General features: G+C 42.4%; 1 protein-coding gene across 1 annotated transcript in view; it reads left to right on the forward strand.

Annotated features, from left to right (window-relative positions):
- Positions 1-742: 742 nt before the first annotated feature.
- LOC137657955 (uncharacterized) overlaps positions 743-15,607 on the forward strand; it is an 89,805-nt gene continuing 74,940 nt past the window's right edge. Inside the window, exons 1-2 of the mRNA XM_068392675.1 lie at positions 743-895; positions 11,008-11,146. Of these exons, the coding sequence (XP_068248776.1) occupies positions 11,064-11,146 (83 nt within the window). The 5' untranslated portion in view covers positions 743-895; positions 11,008-11,063. The remainder of the gene's footprint in view (positions 896-11,007; positions 11,147-15,607) is intronic.

The following is a 15,607-nucleotide window of genomic DNA, read 5'->3' on the forward strand; positions in this document are numbered from 1 at the left end:
TATCTCAATGGGTGGCTGGTGCCCTGGCTGCTATCTACCTACATATCAGGGTATCTTTTCTGATGCTTCTAATCAAGGTTTTCTTCTCACTTTTAACAATTGGACATATGTTCGATCCAAGAATACCTGCTCCTTGTCTTACATTTCCTTCTAGTTCCTTTGTATGTCCGACAGGACTCTTACCTATCACTTTCCCTAAAACGTTTAATTTATATCTTTGCCTGCCATATTCATAATACATCAACTATGTGGAATATATCAAGAAAGAAAACGGAAATGTATTGATGAAAGAAACATTTCTTGAAGTAGGCAAAACAGTATCTTCAAATTCTGAACTTAAAACCATTGAACTCAACAATGAGAGAGGAAGATATAAAATAGAGAAAAGTTACAACTTTACTACAGATGGAAATCATATATCTAATGCGAAAACCATATGTAAAGGAATCAGCACAACACACAAGATCTGCAGTGATGGAAGAAATGCGAAAATACTGATACAAATTTACAAAATGCAATTTATGTGAAGAGGAAGAAAGAAACTTTGACGCTCATAAATGGGCCGCAAAATCGAAATGCCGTAGAAAATTAGTGCATTTTACTAATGAAATCTCACCCAGAAAAAATGGCATAATAAAAAAGCATCCTATAAATTGAAGTAGAAAATATGGAAAGCGAATCTAAATATATAAATAATATTTTAGAAATTCAAAACCTGAAAATGAATGTTAAACTCTAAAACAATATTGGAAAAGTGAAACCTAAACAAAGAAAAACCACACAGGAGCGCCGTTATAAAGAACGGCCTAATAAATACTGGACTCTACTGAAATTGAGAAGTTTAGTTTGAAGTTTAAAAATTGAAATAGCTACTAGTGACTTGTTCTTCTGTCAGGTAAGTAAATTAAGGAATTGTTTCTTCAGGTCGAGGCAGGCGAAATTTAACCTAAGATCCTGGGAGTCCTTCATTTATGACAGCTAAGCCTACTCAAACCTGCATATGCGTATTTGGTTTAATTTAAGTCCTGACCAATTTTTTGAACTTGTGTTTTGCAATTCTTCTTTTTTATTATGTATGTATGTGTAGTTAGTGTAGATCACTACCCTATTGGTTATCAGTTAAGATTAACCGTTAGTTTACAGTTTGGAATAGGTGTGTAGTTATTATGGTTAGCTTAGAATACGGCAGTGTAAGGGGGGTTCGCAGGGGCCTGTTAACCCCCCCCCCCCCCCCCGTTAGGTAATTAGGTGAGGACACGTCTTATTGGTTAGGTGGGAAAGTTTATGTTTTTATCGGTATTATTGTAGTGTATTACAGGGTAATGTAACATAGGAAAAAACTACTTTTCCACGCATGAGGAACTGGCCCCTGATATGCAAAGGCTCCTAGATCTTGATTCGATCATTAAAATAATCATAATTTTACTTCAAACCAATCTGACCTTCAATATTATGAAAATGTATAGATGTCAAGAATTTCAATCCTGTTTTCGATGTCGCCGTCAATTGAATCTTCTTTTGTGCTTTTTGTAGTAATAATGTCTTTTGGATATGTCCTAGCCTAAGGTACCCCTACCTAACCTAACATAGAGTGTCATATCTTTTCTTGGGGGGGTGGGATGTGGCTGGGAACTTGTTAAACCCCCTCCCATTTATACAGTGCTGGCATTTCAAAACTCAATAAATCCTAACATGTCCAATAAGTAAAATTGAATTTATGAATAATTGATCTGGTAACATAATTTTCTGAGGTTCTGAGATATGCTGAGCAACTCATTTTCAATGCAATTCTATGAATGGTTGGAAATAAGATGAAATAATCGTTCAGTATGCAAATGTACATGCTACCCTAAAGTGGTTAACATGGGTTTTTATGTGGGAGAGAAAGCAGAACAGATTTAATATAGTTACGGACAGGGAAAGCTTTCGTACTAAAAAACTAACTTTTTCCTTTAGAAAAATGCCCGTTTTCTTCGAAAATTACACTTATTTTCATTGCAAATAAATACTTGGTGAAATATATATATATATATATATATATATATATATATATATATATATATATATATATATATATATTTATATACCTATATCTGACAATAATGGGTGACCAAAACCAGATGCAAATGTAATTTTGCTGATAACTGATGATTAGATGCTAAAAAAACTGGAATTTCCATCCCATTCTTGGTGCCACAGTTGACTGCATCTGCTGTTGTGCTTCTGTTATAACTAACTTAACAGAATTAATTTTGAGTGAAAGAGAGTATTTGAATGAATTCTAGCCTAAAGTTTCCTTATCTAACCTCACTTACAATGCAAAGGGGGGAAACAAAAAACATGAATTTAACTAAGTTATGGCATTTATGGCCTTTAAAATTCATAAACCACTGTGCAGTATAAATACTGTAAAGTGAAAATACATATCATGTTTATAGTATGTATCAATCACAAAGGAAAGATATTTCAAGGCCAGTTTTAGTAATATTGTACATCGTAATCTTACGTTCTGTAACCAAACCTAAGTGATTGAACTAGGATTTGATAAGATAATCCTACAAAGACACTAAAGTTTTTTATCCTGAAGAGATTGCCACCTCAGTAAGAGTCAGGCTTGACTCATTGATGTGGTTCATCTTTTCCCTTTTATAATAATGATAATAGTAATTAATAACAATAGATCCTGGGGGAAATGCAGTTAACTTTTGTGGAAATATTACCATATTTGGAAAATTCACTAGTATATATAGAAAATGTACATGAAGGTTTTACAATAGAACTTGTAGATAGTGTTTTAGTCAAAATTATCATGGCCAAAACACCAGCTTTCACTGAATCTAACTCTCATGTAAAGAACTTCAGGTTTGTATAGTTAGAAAAAATACAAATTACTTCCAATTGATTCAACACTAAATACAAACCCTTGCTATTTATAGAGATTATCTTTTGGTGAAGCAGAAAGACTAGCCATAAAGACTTTAGGGCAAGGTGGAATTACCCTACCGCTAGTTAGGGCATGTAGGGTAGCCGGCACCCCACACACACACACACACACACACCTGTGTTGTTTCATCACTCTTTTCTTTTGGCTTGGAGAGAGTGGACGTTTGTGTGTCTCTCCTCCCAACTGCTTTACTGGCCTTTGACTTTTCTTATGTTTTTCTTCTTATATTTTTATATATATTTAGACATTCTTGTAATGTTTATATGTGTATATATATATATATATATATATATATATATATATATATATATATATATATAAACATTCTTTTATCATTATAGTATGAATGTTGCTGTTTTTCGTGTCGGCATAATGCGGTGATCTTGAGGACAGTGAGACCTTCTCTGACAGTCTCATCCCTTTTGACGCCGGACAACCCGTTGGCTGGTGGCTTTCCTCGCTTCTCAAAGTGCAGGGACCTGGCCTCTGCCATAGGGGAGTCATCTTGTATGAATACTCCTCCATTCGGATGTTGACGTTGCTTGCTCCCTGCAAGTTCATCGTAGGGAAGACTGCTTGCGGCCTACCTAGATCTTGACATTGGCCTTGCTCCTCTTTGCTGAGGACGCTGCACTCCCTCGTTACGTGGGGAGCGGCAGATCCTGTGCCTTTCGGGGAACACCTTTCCTGCCCGCGGTTTAGGTTGTTCTCCCGAGTGGTTTTACTCCAGCTAATTAGAAGTAAAGTAGATTTTGAATAAAATTGTTAATTAATTTTTCTACAGCACTATTGACGCTGCCCTTCTCTGTTCGGCGATGACAGGTGGCGAAGGGAGTGCTTAGTCTTTAGCTTGTTCCTGTATCTCTTGGGGGATACCTTTCCTGTCCACGGGATTGGTTGGCTTATGAGGGTGTTTTTTCCTCAGCCCTAGAAGCCAACGTAAGGAGTGCGAAGTCAGGTGATCCAACCAGTCTCCACCTTCTTCGCCTGCGCCTGCATGTGCGGTAGTTCTGGAGCCACGGGAGCAGTGGCTGTTGATGACTCCTCTGAATTCTTTGGGTAACCCCTTTGGGGGGACCAAGAAACAAGCTTCGACTTTGTTTCTCAGGTAACACTCGATGTCGACCTATAATTTAAGCTAGAGCTCATTGAGGGGAAGCAGAGATGCTTGCCGGAGGTTTGCCTCCAGGTGTTGGAACTTTCCCTTCTGAGGGAAAGTCCCGCCACAAACCACTGTTCGGCAATCTTCCCGTTGCGAGGAGAATTGCCGACAGCGGCAGCAGGGGATGATTGTCTTTTCCCGTCCGCGGGGGGGAGACTTCCTTCACCTGTTTGGTTTCACCCTTTGGGAGATTCCTCCAACAGGAATTAGATTCGTCCATTCTTGTCCATTGCGCTGACGTTGTTCTTCAGTTAATACCTTTGGGGAAACCCAAAGAACAAGCTGTGGCTTTGTTCTCTGGCAACACTAAAATGTCAGGCTTTAAGTGGAGCTAGAGCTCGTTGAAGGGATGCAGAGAGTGCTGCCTGGGGGTTCTCTAAAGGTTTAAAGGTTGCTCATGAATGGCAGAGGCAAGGAACAGTGACATTACCTTAGCAATCAGGACAATGCCCTAGAGATTGACCTTGCTTTATATGATCAGCGCCCAAGCCTCCTCTCACCCAAGCTAGGACCAGGGAGGGCCAGGCAGTGGCTGCTGATGACTCAGCAGATAGACCTCTAGGCTCCCCCAAACCCCAAGGATGGTGAGGTTGCAGACACTAATGGCACTAACGAGTCTGAGCGGGAGTGGAATCCCCGACTGGCAAACACCAGGCAGAGGCGTTACTAATCAGGCCACAGCAACCCTAGGTGTTGGAACCTAACCATCCGAGGGAGAGTCCCTCCACCAGCCACTAATCGGCAATCTTCCTCCCTATGTTGGAATTGTTTACAGGGGCACCAGATGTCGGTTGCCTTTTCCGTCCGCAGGAGAGTCTTCCATCACCTGTTCGGTGTACCCATCTGGAGATTCCTCCAGCAGGAATTGGATTCATCCATTCCACCCTCTTCTTCTTCTTTGGGAGCAGACCTCCTTGCACAGCCCGGCGGCAGCTACATCGTCAGCTCAGGATTGCCCACGATCATCTTTTTCAGCTCGCGACCACCGACATTCGCCAGCTCGCTGTTTTCCAGCCTGTGATCATCACTTCTCGTTCACCAGCTTGTGATCGTCACTCACTGTCTGCCAGCTTGCTGTTCGTCAGCTCCCCGATCACCAGCTCACCAATCGCCAGCTCGCCGATTGCCACTTCGCCGAAACTCGTCTTGTCCAACAAACTCATCTCGCCAGCAAGACTAGTCTTGCTATGCAGACTCGTCACATCCTAAGAGAACTCCCTCTACGACATGATCTACCCTGACAGCCACATGTGAACGTCTTTCACAAAGCAGTATCTTTGCTGTGACTTCATGCCTGGACACTATTCAGCTCCTCTCTCAGAGAGTCCCCTTTTCACAAGTTACGAAGAGAGTACCCTGCTACCTGTGAAAAATTTTCAGCTTTGGTCTCTTGGGCCAAGTTGGCTGTCTTCTGTGGTTAGGATCATGGAAGGGTTTTTTCTCCCCTCGATGCCACTTCTCCAGTAATAGCGAAGTTCCTCTTTTGCCTAAGGGAGGAAAGCTGCTCTTAGTCTCGGGGGAGGAAAGGCCACCGCTCATCCTTAAGCCTCGCCCTCAGACTGAAAGGAGTTAATCATTCCTCTACGTTGGCATCATCTCTCTTCATACAGTTTCCAACCTACCTACCCTCAGTTCGAAGGGAATCCTCTTCCACGGGGCATGGTTCATATCCGTTGGTTCCCTCAACGACCCGGGACTACAAGCAGCAGATTTCCTGACCTCGAGTACAGGTCTTCTGTTCGTGTTAGCCTCGTTCAAGAGAGTCGACGTGTTCCATGGGCCGCCCTCAAAGTTTCTTTCACAGCGATGGGTCAGGTAACACTGCCAGGAGCTCTGGGAGTCCTTCGTTGCATGGCCTATATCCACATCGATGGCCACTATGCCAGGGAAGAACTTCAGGTATTACCTCAAGGAAACTACAGGAGCTCTCCCCCGAGTGTCGGTATTCTTAATCAGCCTGGGGAAGGTCAAGAGAAGGATCACCAAGAACAAATTCTCGGGTTGGATTCTCAAGGTCAGGGACCGAGCATTGTATCTGGATCCTTCTCCTCATAGAGGAGACCTAGAGCTTATAACGTTAGGAGCAGGAGTACGCCCCTTAGCGTTTATGAAAACTACTGTGAGGCAGGCTCCTTGATGGACAAGTAGTAGATGGGGGAGGGGCAGAGGTTAACCATGGTTAAGTGTGGGATGAATAACAAAGAATGACTTGCTCTTTTCTTTTTTTCATCTTCCCTCTGAGGGGTAACAGCACCTACGGTACTGCAAAGCTGGCCTCCACTGTCTGCAGGTGGCACCATTTCCCTTGTGTAACCTGGTATAGAAAGATATACTTGTTATGTCCCCATACCCACTGACGAGGTGGGATTGGGTAACCTCTATGGTTGTTTCTAAGATTTCTATGTTTCTGAGAATCCTTACCTAGACTAGCATCATAAATTCACACAGATTGCTCAGGCCACTAACCGTGCTTTGCACAAATTGTTAAGTGAGGTGTTAGTGTTTCTCCCGGTTACGCATGGAGCACATACGGGGAAACACTGGCTCAAAGACCAGCCTGGTGGTCTGGACTTCCACTCTCCTGAGGAGTGAGTCAATCCCCTAAGAAGTCCTGCTTGCAATGGAAAGTGATGAAATAACACAGGGGTGTGTGTGTGTGTGTGTGTGTGGGAACAGGGTGGACGACTACCTGGCTTACACCCCCACTAACTAGCGGTAGGGTAGTTCCACCTTGCTTTAAAGCCTTTATGGCTAGTTTTCCAACTTTGTCGAAAGATAATCCCTACAAATAGCTACAGGTTTGTATCGTTAGGAAAAATACAAATTACTTCCAAATTTGTCATATATGTCATACTGAATCTTTTTTCTATGTAATTGATTGATATGTTTTTGTAGATATAAAACAAGCTTGATTTTAATTTTGATTTACTCATAAACTTTGTTTATCTTTTTAACGAAGAATTTACATATCAGAGTTTGACAGGTTGAAGTGGAGGTATGAAATTTAGTTGTGAATTAAATGCTGTACAGTATTCTGCTTGCTCACCATTTAGCTCCTAGTGCTAAATTACACTTATTTTATCTCCTATTCTGCATTTGTAATGGTTTTATAGGCTTAGCATAGGTGATGTAATTGGCTAAAAGAAATAGACTTGATATATTTCCACTTTATTATAGACTTATCAATTTCCTATTTACTGTATAGTAATAGACCATAAGTCAATAAAACTGGTGGAATCATGTTTTAAATGAATCACTGCTTGAAGCAGGGCCAAGGTATCTCTAAAAGACCACCGATAAATTGTTACTATACATCATACAAACCTGAAATGTATAATTGGTGGTTGTTAAGCTTTTTAATAAGGTAAACGCAGATGGGCGGTAATACCCATCCACCCAACAGATAGCAGTACCTCCATTTTGACATCGGCCATGGTGGTGTACTGACGTATTCTCCCATTTACCTGCTTTGGCCCAATTTATAGTATTTGCTTTCTTCAGACATGTGGCTATGCCCTGGCAAGCCTGGTCGAGGATATGGTAGGTACTTGAGTAAATCTGGTAGACTCATTATCTATATAGTTTCCATAGGGGACAAGAGTGCTTACAGGCTTCCCCTGTTTCTCAATGTAGGGAATGGCCTCCTGTGGAGTGGGCGGAATTCTCGAAGATGAAGTTGAAGAGGGTTTCATGAGCATTGGACAGTGCCCAAGCTGATGCCAAACAAACTTTTAAGCTCCTTCATCTCATTTTTGTGTGGAAACCTGCTGTGTTCTCTTCTTCCTGTGGAGCAGAGTCTGGCAGAGGAAGGGAACAAAGAAAGGGAATTACCCCTTTGCCTCAGGGAGTTCTTTGAGTGAGACTAAGAGTATTCCCTTCCACTGGTGAAAGCAATATTCCCCTGCCTGTCTTTCATAGCGTTCCCACCATTGTGACTGCTGTTGATGACTCGCAAATATCTAGACCTTGGTTTGCTATGACCTGCTCATGGAATTGATGGTGCCTCAGCAGAGAAACTCCTCAAGATTCCAGCGGCCGTTAGATACCTTACTTCCTACTACTGTTTTATCTGTTCCACCTGCAGAGGAGAGCTTTGTGTTAGTGTCCCCTAATGTGGCCTTGCCTGCTGCTGCGAGGGAGATTCCTTCATCTTTCGCAGAAAGTTCACCCAGAGCCTAGAAATCCTCGTCTGCCAACCCTTTGGAGTAGCTGCCTCCTGTTCTAAGGAAAAAGATGAAGAGGTCACCAAGGCACAGGATAACCAGTCATGATGGCTCTTATGAAATGCCTTATTCCTTTGCATTGTTGTGTGTGAGGATCAGCACTGTACTAAAACCTTTCCCTTTGGGAAGGTATTGAGGTAAGATAATTTAGTGGCAAGTCTTGCCGAGATCTAACATAAGATCTGTTGGTCAGGATGCAAAGCCTTGTTTTTGTCTCTCTCTCCTGCCCAGGGATGTTTCCAGGAGGCCTCCATGACACTATTTTCATGTGCACAAACTTCTAGATGACCATTATGTTCATGAGCTGCTCTGATGAATTCTCCTCAGATTGCTGAATTCTCCAGTTGCCTATCTGGCTCTCATGAGCAAAAAATACCTTCCCCCATATACAAGTGTTAAGAATCCTGCTCGTGGTCCCCATTTTCCTGCCTCTCCACTGGCCTGAGCTCAATGATCCCATGTATAAGAGAATGATCTCCACGAAACCATGCTCTACAAGAAAGATCATCCACGATCACTATTGCTTTTTTCTTGTCTCCATAATCGTAATCACCTCCATGCGCACGATCAATGGCATGAGCATCTCCATGTGCTCAATCCTTGGCAAACGCACGATAACCAGCACATGCACGATCACCTCCTTGAACAAACCATCCACGATTCCATTCTCATATGAAACCTTCACGCTCCAAAACAGAACAGTCTTGACCTCTTGCTTCTGTTTTGTGAGGGGGCTGTGGTGCTACCTCAAGAGAACCCAGCGCTTCAGACCAGAGTACTAGAGGTTGTTGAAAAAGTCAATATCCCAGAGTACCATCTCACTCTGGCTTCATGAGATCACCGAACATGTAGAAGTTGCTTTGCAGACCCCATAAACAGACCATCAATAGTGAGAGCTCAAGAGGTCAGAAGTATCGGCTCCATCCTAGCCCTCAAGAATCTTTCCATGGTGCAAGTTCTAAAGGCGGAGTCTGGAAGAGCCTGAAAAGTTCCACTACCTGCTGGAGTACTGTATGACCACATGTCCATTGATACCTTTACCCTGGGACCTGTGCTAGCTGCTCAACAGATTTCATAGCAAGCCTAGCTCTCTCATTGGGTAAGAGACATCACATTCTAAATAGCAGTTGTGACGTACAGTAAGTCCAAGAATGAAAGGTAAGAATGTCTGGCTGTTTTTTTTCCTTCCTTCCCCTCTCTTGGGGTACAACAGTTGTGACGTTATGAAGCTGGACTGGATGGTTGATGCTGGTGAGCTGCTCAACAGTACCTTTTCTTTACAAAGATTTTGCACACTATTGAAGCATCATAACCATCCTTCTGTTCAAGAGGAGTGTATAGATTCTTCAGCAATGATCCACCAGTCCCCTGGTGGAGATATCTTCATACTCAGGTAGTTAGGAGATTGCCAGGAGTCATGACTTTTGCTCTTATGCAGGGCCAATTACATTGACACTTCCCAAGTCAGTAAACTAGCTAGTTTCATCATAGGGACTTCTGGCCTCCTCAGAATAAGTCGCCAATTATAGGTCGTAAGGTTTGTATTACATAAAAGAACAAATCACAAATATTTTCATTGTATTTTTCTTAACCATACATATCCAAGACCTTCAAGTTACACTGCGTGCTTCAAACACCCGGCAAGTCTTTGGTCAAAGGTCGAAGGGAAAGTAGCGCTACCTGTTGGGTGGGTGGTGCCTACCCACCATCTCGTCAAAAAGCTTAATGGCCGTTCAAGCTTCACTGAGTTCATATACCTTTTAAAAGGTTTCAGGTTTGTATGGTTAGGAAAAGTACAAATTGATTAAAGGATTTGACATTTTGGGAATGAATTTCAGTCTCTTATGCTTTTTTCACCAGGCAAAAATTTGTACCCTCGCCAATTTTTGCAATGACTTTTTTCAGCTCTCAGGCTTATGGTTATGTAATGGTAAGTTATATCTTCTTACTGCCAGTGATTTAAAAGCCATATCAGTGTCATTAGATAAGGTTACTACTGTATTTATTGAAAATTCAGAAATAGCGAGAGATTACACGGGATAAACACCGGTCAGAAACGCTATACACAAAAGAATGACTAGATGGCGCCATGCGGCGGCGTGCTGGTGCCCAATTACAGTACGAGTAGGAGTAATGCCTTAATAACGGCTCTCCTACAATTCTTGCCACTTTCCCCTCTCGAAGCGTAAACGCTATTAGGGGTGTAGATAGCTATGTGGTGTGTCAAGAATACGTCCTCTGATCTTATGCGATATCCCTATAAGATAATACAAGGGATACTCACGCCAGGAGTTAGAATTCTGGATACCTTTAGTAAAATTCCCTGGGATATATCACTGTAGTGAAATATAACCTAGGAAGCTACTAAGAAGGAACTTCCATCAGGACGACATGGTTACCTCACCCAAAAATAGATTTTTCGTTTTGCTCAAAATCCGTTAATTGAAAATTCAGGAAATAAGATATCAACTACAGTGTAGGATTACTCCTTGGATAGCAATATTTCTGCTGTAGAGTATGCACTTATCCTCTAGGTACTAAGATCTGAATAATTGTTTACTCCATGGAATTTGGCTTATAAAATGCTAGTCTAATAAAAGATTATTGTATGTTTATCACTGTACAATATATCTAATTTCTTTATTTTTTATGAAATTAATTACTGTTTTCTTTTATAGGTAATTGAAGAGAGTTAGTCATTGGCATTAGTTCAGGTAGTCATTATAAAACCATCATGAGTAACCCACCAAATCTCAATAGACTGACAAAGTCTACCATGTCATGTCTAGATAGTGATGACTTCATGCAGATTATAAAGTAAGTTTCACCTTGTTTTTCATTTTTATAATTTTAAGTCTAATACAGATAATTACACAGGATATCAATAATATATTTATCTTTTGAATGAACATTTATTTTCCAACAAAGTTTAGAAAAATTTGCTTTGTGAAATACCTTCAAATATGTGATGATGGTTCTTTCTTAAGGTTTGTTAACAAATTCTTCAGAAGCAATTGTAAGTATTTCTCTTCCTAGCTCACTAACAGGCTGTTAAGCACTAGTTCAAGTTTGCCTTGACACCAACATTTGTGGTTGTTCTGTTCCATGTGATTTTTAGTGTTTGTTCCTATACATAATACTGTACAAACCTAGGACATTTAATAAGAATACGACTTCAACGAAGCTAAAACGTCCGACAAGGTATTTACGAGATAAAGGCTGGCCGCCAATTGGCAGTAGCTCTCCCCAACCAACAGGCAACGTTACCTTCGCTATGACTTTGGCCACGGTGATATATCGATGTACTCTTCCCTGTGTCCTACTTTGACCCATTTTAAGGTTTACTTTCTGTTTGTTCCTACAGAAAATGCAAACCATTGTCCTTTAACATGGGAGAACGATAACAGCAAAGCTGGGAATATGGTAGTTAAAAATTAAAACAAGGTAGTTGTCTACTGGTAGCAAGGAGGCAACCGGCCTCCGGCTGACTCACTGACAAACCTCTTAGATATCGGCCACCAGTGAAGTCAAACGTTCTCAGTGACTGGAATATTTAGCAGCTTTAATTCATTCTTTCTCTTTTTCCAGGGTGTTTGTAACGTAATGAGTGACTGCTTTCGACTTTGGGGAGGCCTGTCGAAATGCAGAAGTACCCTGCAGTATTACCTAAGACCTGCGCCACTTTTATGAGTGCTTTAGACAGGTCCTCATCAGTAATGCTTGTTATGCAAGGAAAATTCCAGTAGCCAGGCCTCTCCTTGTTTATGAGTCATTCTCCCAGTGGGAAAAGTATAGCAGGAGGAGAAAGAAGAGGTCGAAAAGGGATTCTTGCTTTCGGGGTCTTCCTCGAAATCTAAGAAGGCCCAACTTCTTTTCCAACCTCTGGTATTCTTTATTCTGCCTCTTCTCCTTTGGCTTCCTTCTGGGGTCAATTGAGCAAGAGTGGTGATCCATTAACCTTAGGACAAGCCCAAGGGCAAGGGTGTTTTTATGTTTCCTCTAGTGAAATGGTGGGCTGCTATCTCAGGAGGAGCCTCTCTCTTTTCAGAAGTGTGATGCTTTGCATTTGCTGTAGCTCTCCTTAAGTGTACAGGGTTCCCTTTTGGAGGAAAAGTTGCTGAAGTTGCTTTCATCTAGATTCCAGCAGAAGGTTCCTGCTTCCAAGAATTCTGGTCCTCGAATGTCTCTAGGAAAATCTTCAGTCGTCCCCCAGCCACTTTCGGAGTCTTCAGAGACAGATTTGTCTCCCAGCTGTCTTTCCTGAGGAAAACGCCCTTCATCTGCCCAGAGGACTTTCCCCTCAAGGTGTCCTCCTTCAGAGCTCTCTGTCTCTTTGGAGTGAGTATGCAGAATTGTTGCACATTCTCTGCTAGATCCTTCCACATTGGAGGGGGATCATAGGTAAGCCTCTTGCAGGCAAACCTACTCTTCACCACCTTTGGATGATCTTCCAAGGACAACTTATCCTCTTCCAGACGCGCTTCACCATCGTGCGCCTCAATCAGACCAACCTCACCTGCTAGTGACTCCCAGAATCACTTCACCCCAGCACGCCTCTCCTAGATGCGTCTCACTCCTACATGCCTCTCCTAGATGCGCCTCACCCCTAAACGCCTCTCGTCACCATTCCTCAATCTCCAGACACGCTTCTGAAAACTCTACTCCAGGATGTGCCCCACTTCAACACGCTTTAATCTCTAGACGCGCTTCACAAGTCTAAGGAAGAGAGATTTTCTTGTGCAACAGCCACGGTTGCCTGGGCTGTGTACCTGACAGTACTTTTGAACCTGGTTTCGGATGCTATGCTCTGCACCTTAATATGTCCAGTTGTTCCAACACTAAAGACAAATTCTTTTGCACTTTATTAGGGATATACTTTCGGCGAAGTTGGAAGACATTTAGCGAGGTGTAACTACCCCATCACTAGTTAGTGGGGGATGGTAGGGGATAGTACCAGCTACCCTGCTCACACACACACACACACACACACACACACACACACACACACACACACACACACTGGTGTTGTCTTGTCACTTTTTCTTTTGGCTTGGCTGAGAGTGGACGTAGTCTCTCCACCTCCCAACCTTGACTGTGATTTTGTCTAATTATTTTCTTTTCTGTTTCTTTTCAGGAGTGATTGTGACTTCTTCAGGTTGTCATGCGAACTTGTTTAAGACCTGAAGGGCGCAAATGCAGCATCTACATGTCCGCGGTTGAGATTGACCCTCATGCGTTGTGTCCTGCCTGTCAAGGACGACCGTGTACGCAGGATAACGTGTGAGGAATGTTGGGATTGGTCGAGCGGGAGAGATTTAAATGGCGACATAAGAAGTTTAAATGGGATTTTCCTTCTTCGGGGTCATCCTTCAAGTCGAAGAAAATCGGACTTCTTCAATCCCTCGGTCACTTCCCGTAGCTCTTTCTCGCTTGGTTTCCCCAGGGGATCAATCGAACAGGAGTGTAGACCATTTAACTTAAGTACGACCCATAGGTTTGAAGGATGCTGCCGCTTCCCTGGCGAAGTTGTGGTGCCCTTCCCCGCAAGGGAGTCCTTCTCATAGGGTAGAACTGTTATCAAATCGCCAAATGAGATTGATTGATTGATTGATTTAATGCCTGAAAACTTTAAATCAATCAATCAATCAATCTCATTTGGCGATTTGTTAACAGTTCTGCCCTATGCTTGGTCTTGCTGGTCCCCTGTTAAAGGAAGGTCTTATAGAGTTGTTGGAGTTAGGAGCCGAGAGGAAGTGAACACCAGCTTCTTCAGAGGTGGAATTGGATCCTCCTCCGAAGGCTTTGCGCTAGAGTTCCTTGCTTCTTCTGCCAGCACTATGTTGCCGGTTCTGAGTTCTCCACCTTCACCTGCTACAGCTCCTGCTGCCAACGACCACGCTTCCCCTCGTTCTGAGAACGCTTAGCCTGCGGAAGGGAGGCAAAGTCCGAGGCATGTTCCTGTTCCTCTGGGGGGTCACCTTTACCGTTCACGGGTTAGGGTTTCTCTGGAGTAATCTTCGCTGCGTGGATCTTATAGACAGTGCCCGGCTTTGCCTCCGCCTATTTCCAGCTCGTCTTTGGTTATGGCTCATTTTTCCCTTGCCGCCTACACATACACCGAATAGTCTTATTTTTTACACATTCTCCTCTTTCCTTGAAACACTAGACAACACTAATATAACCGACAAAGTCTAAGATAACTGAAAAAGTCTTCTTAATACTGCACTGTAATTATTTCGTGGTTACTTTCCACTGGATAAGGGTAGAAGAGAGACTAGCTATGGTAAGCAGCTCTTCTAGGAGAAAGACACTACAAAATTAGACCATCCTTCTCTAGTCCTGGGTAATGCCATAGCCTCTGCATCATGGTGTTTCACTGTCTTGGATTAGAGTTCGCTTGGCTGAGGGTAGACTCAGGCACACTATTCTATCTGTTTCCTTATTAATTTCCTCACTGGGCTATTCTACCACCCTGTTGGAGCCCGTGGGCTTATAGCATCTTGCTTTTCCTACTGGGGTTGTAACTTAGCTAGTAATGATAATAATGATACACTAAATCTCAGAATGACTTTAGTGGGTCCCCAAACGGCCACAGGGAGAGTGGTACCCAGACCTCCTGATGTTACTATCCAAGGTTACCAAGGAACTTAACAATTGGCAGTACAGTATCTCTTCTTGAGATAATAGTTGTATCAGACTAGGATAAGAGTTAGAATGTCTGGCCTTTATTCATTTTTGTTTCTCCTTCCTTGGGGTGCAGTGGTTAGACCTTTTTGTTGCTGGAACAGACCTAGATGCAGGTAAGCTACCATACCTAGCACTAATATACTTATATAAAAGTAGGTAGAAGTTGTTTCCCAAACCTCAGGGTGAAGGGAGGGTGGATATAATGTAAATGTAAATTCTTTACTTCAAATTAGCTTTACATTTTTACATTATATAGTAAGAATATAGGTTCCTTCATATACCATCTGCTCAATGGCAGAAGCCTAACCTATCACCTAACTGCTTTTAGGTTAATAGGTGTGGATGGGAGTCTACTCCTGCACCTCTTCTGGTCTGAGTGTCTCGATATCCTTGGATTTTACACCAGCCAGTGTGGTATGGGAACTTTCTCTCTCCTAAGGATAAGTCTCCTATTAAAGGACGAAGGTTTGTTTTCTTGTAGGAACAAATGATGTATTACAAAAATAATTTTTATTTTTGCTAACTATGCAAACCCAAGCCCTTTGACCTAAATTCCTGTCCTATCCACCCAGCAATTCCTAGTCAAACGTC

Source organism: Palaemon carinicauda, chromosome 18 (assembly GCF_036898095.1).
Source record: "Palaemon carinicauda isolate YSFRI2023 chromosome 18, ASM3689809v2, whole genome shotgun sequence".
In the NCBI taxonomy this organism is placed as follows: domain Eukaryota; kingdom Metazoa; phylum Arthropoda; class Malacostraca; order Decapoda; family Palaemonidae; genus Palaemon; species Palaemon carinicauda.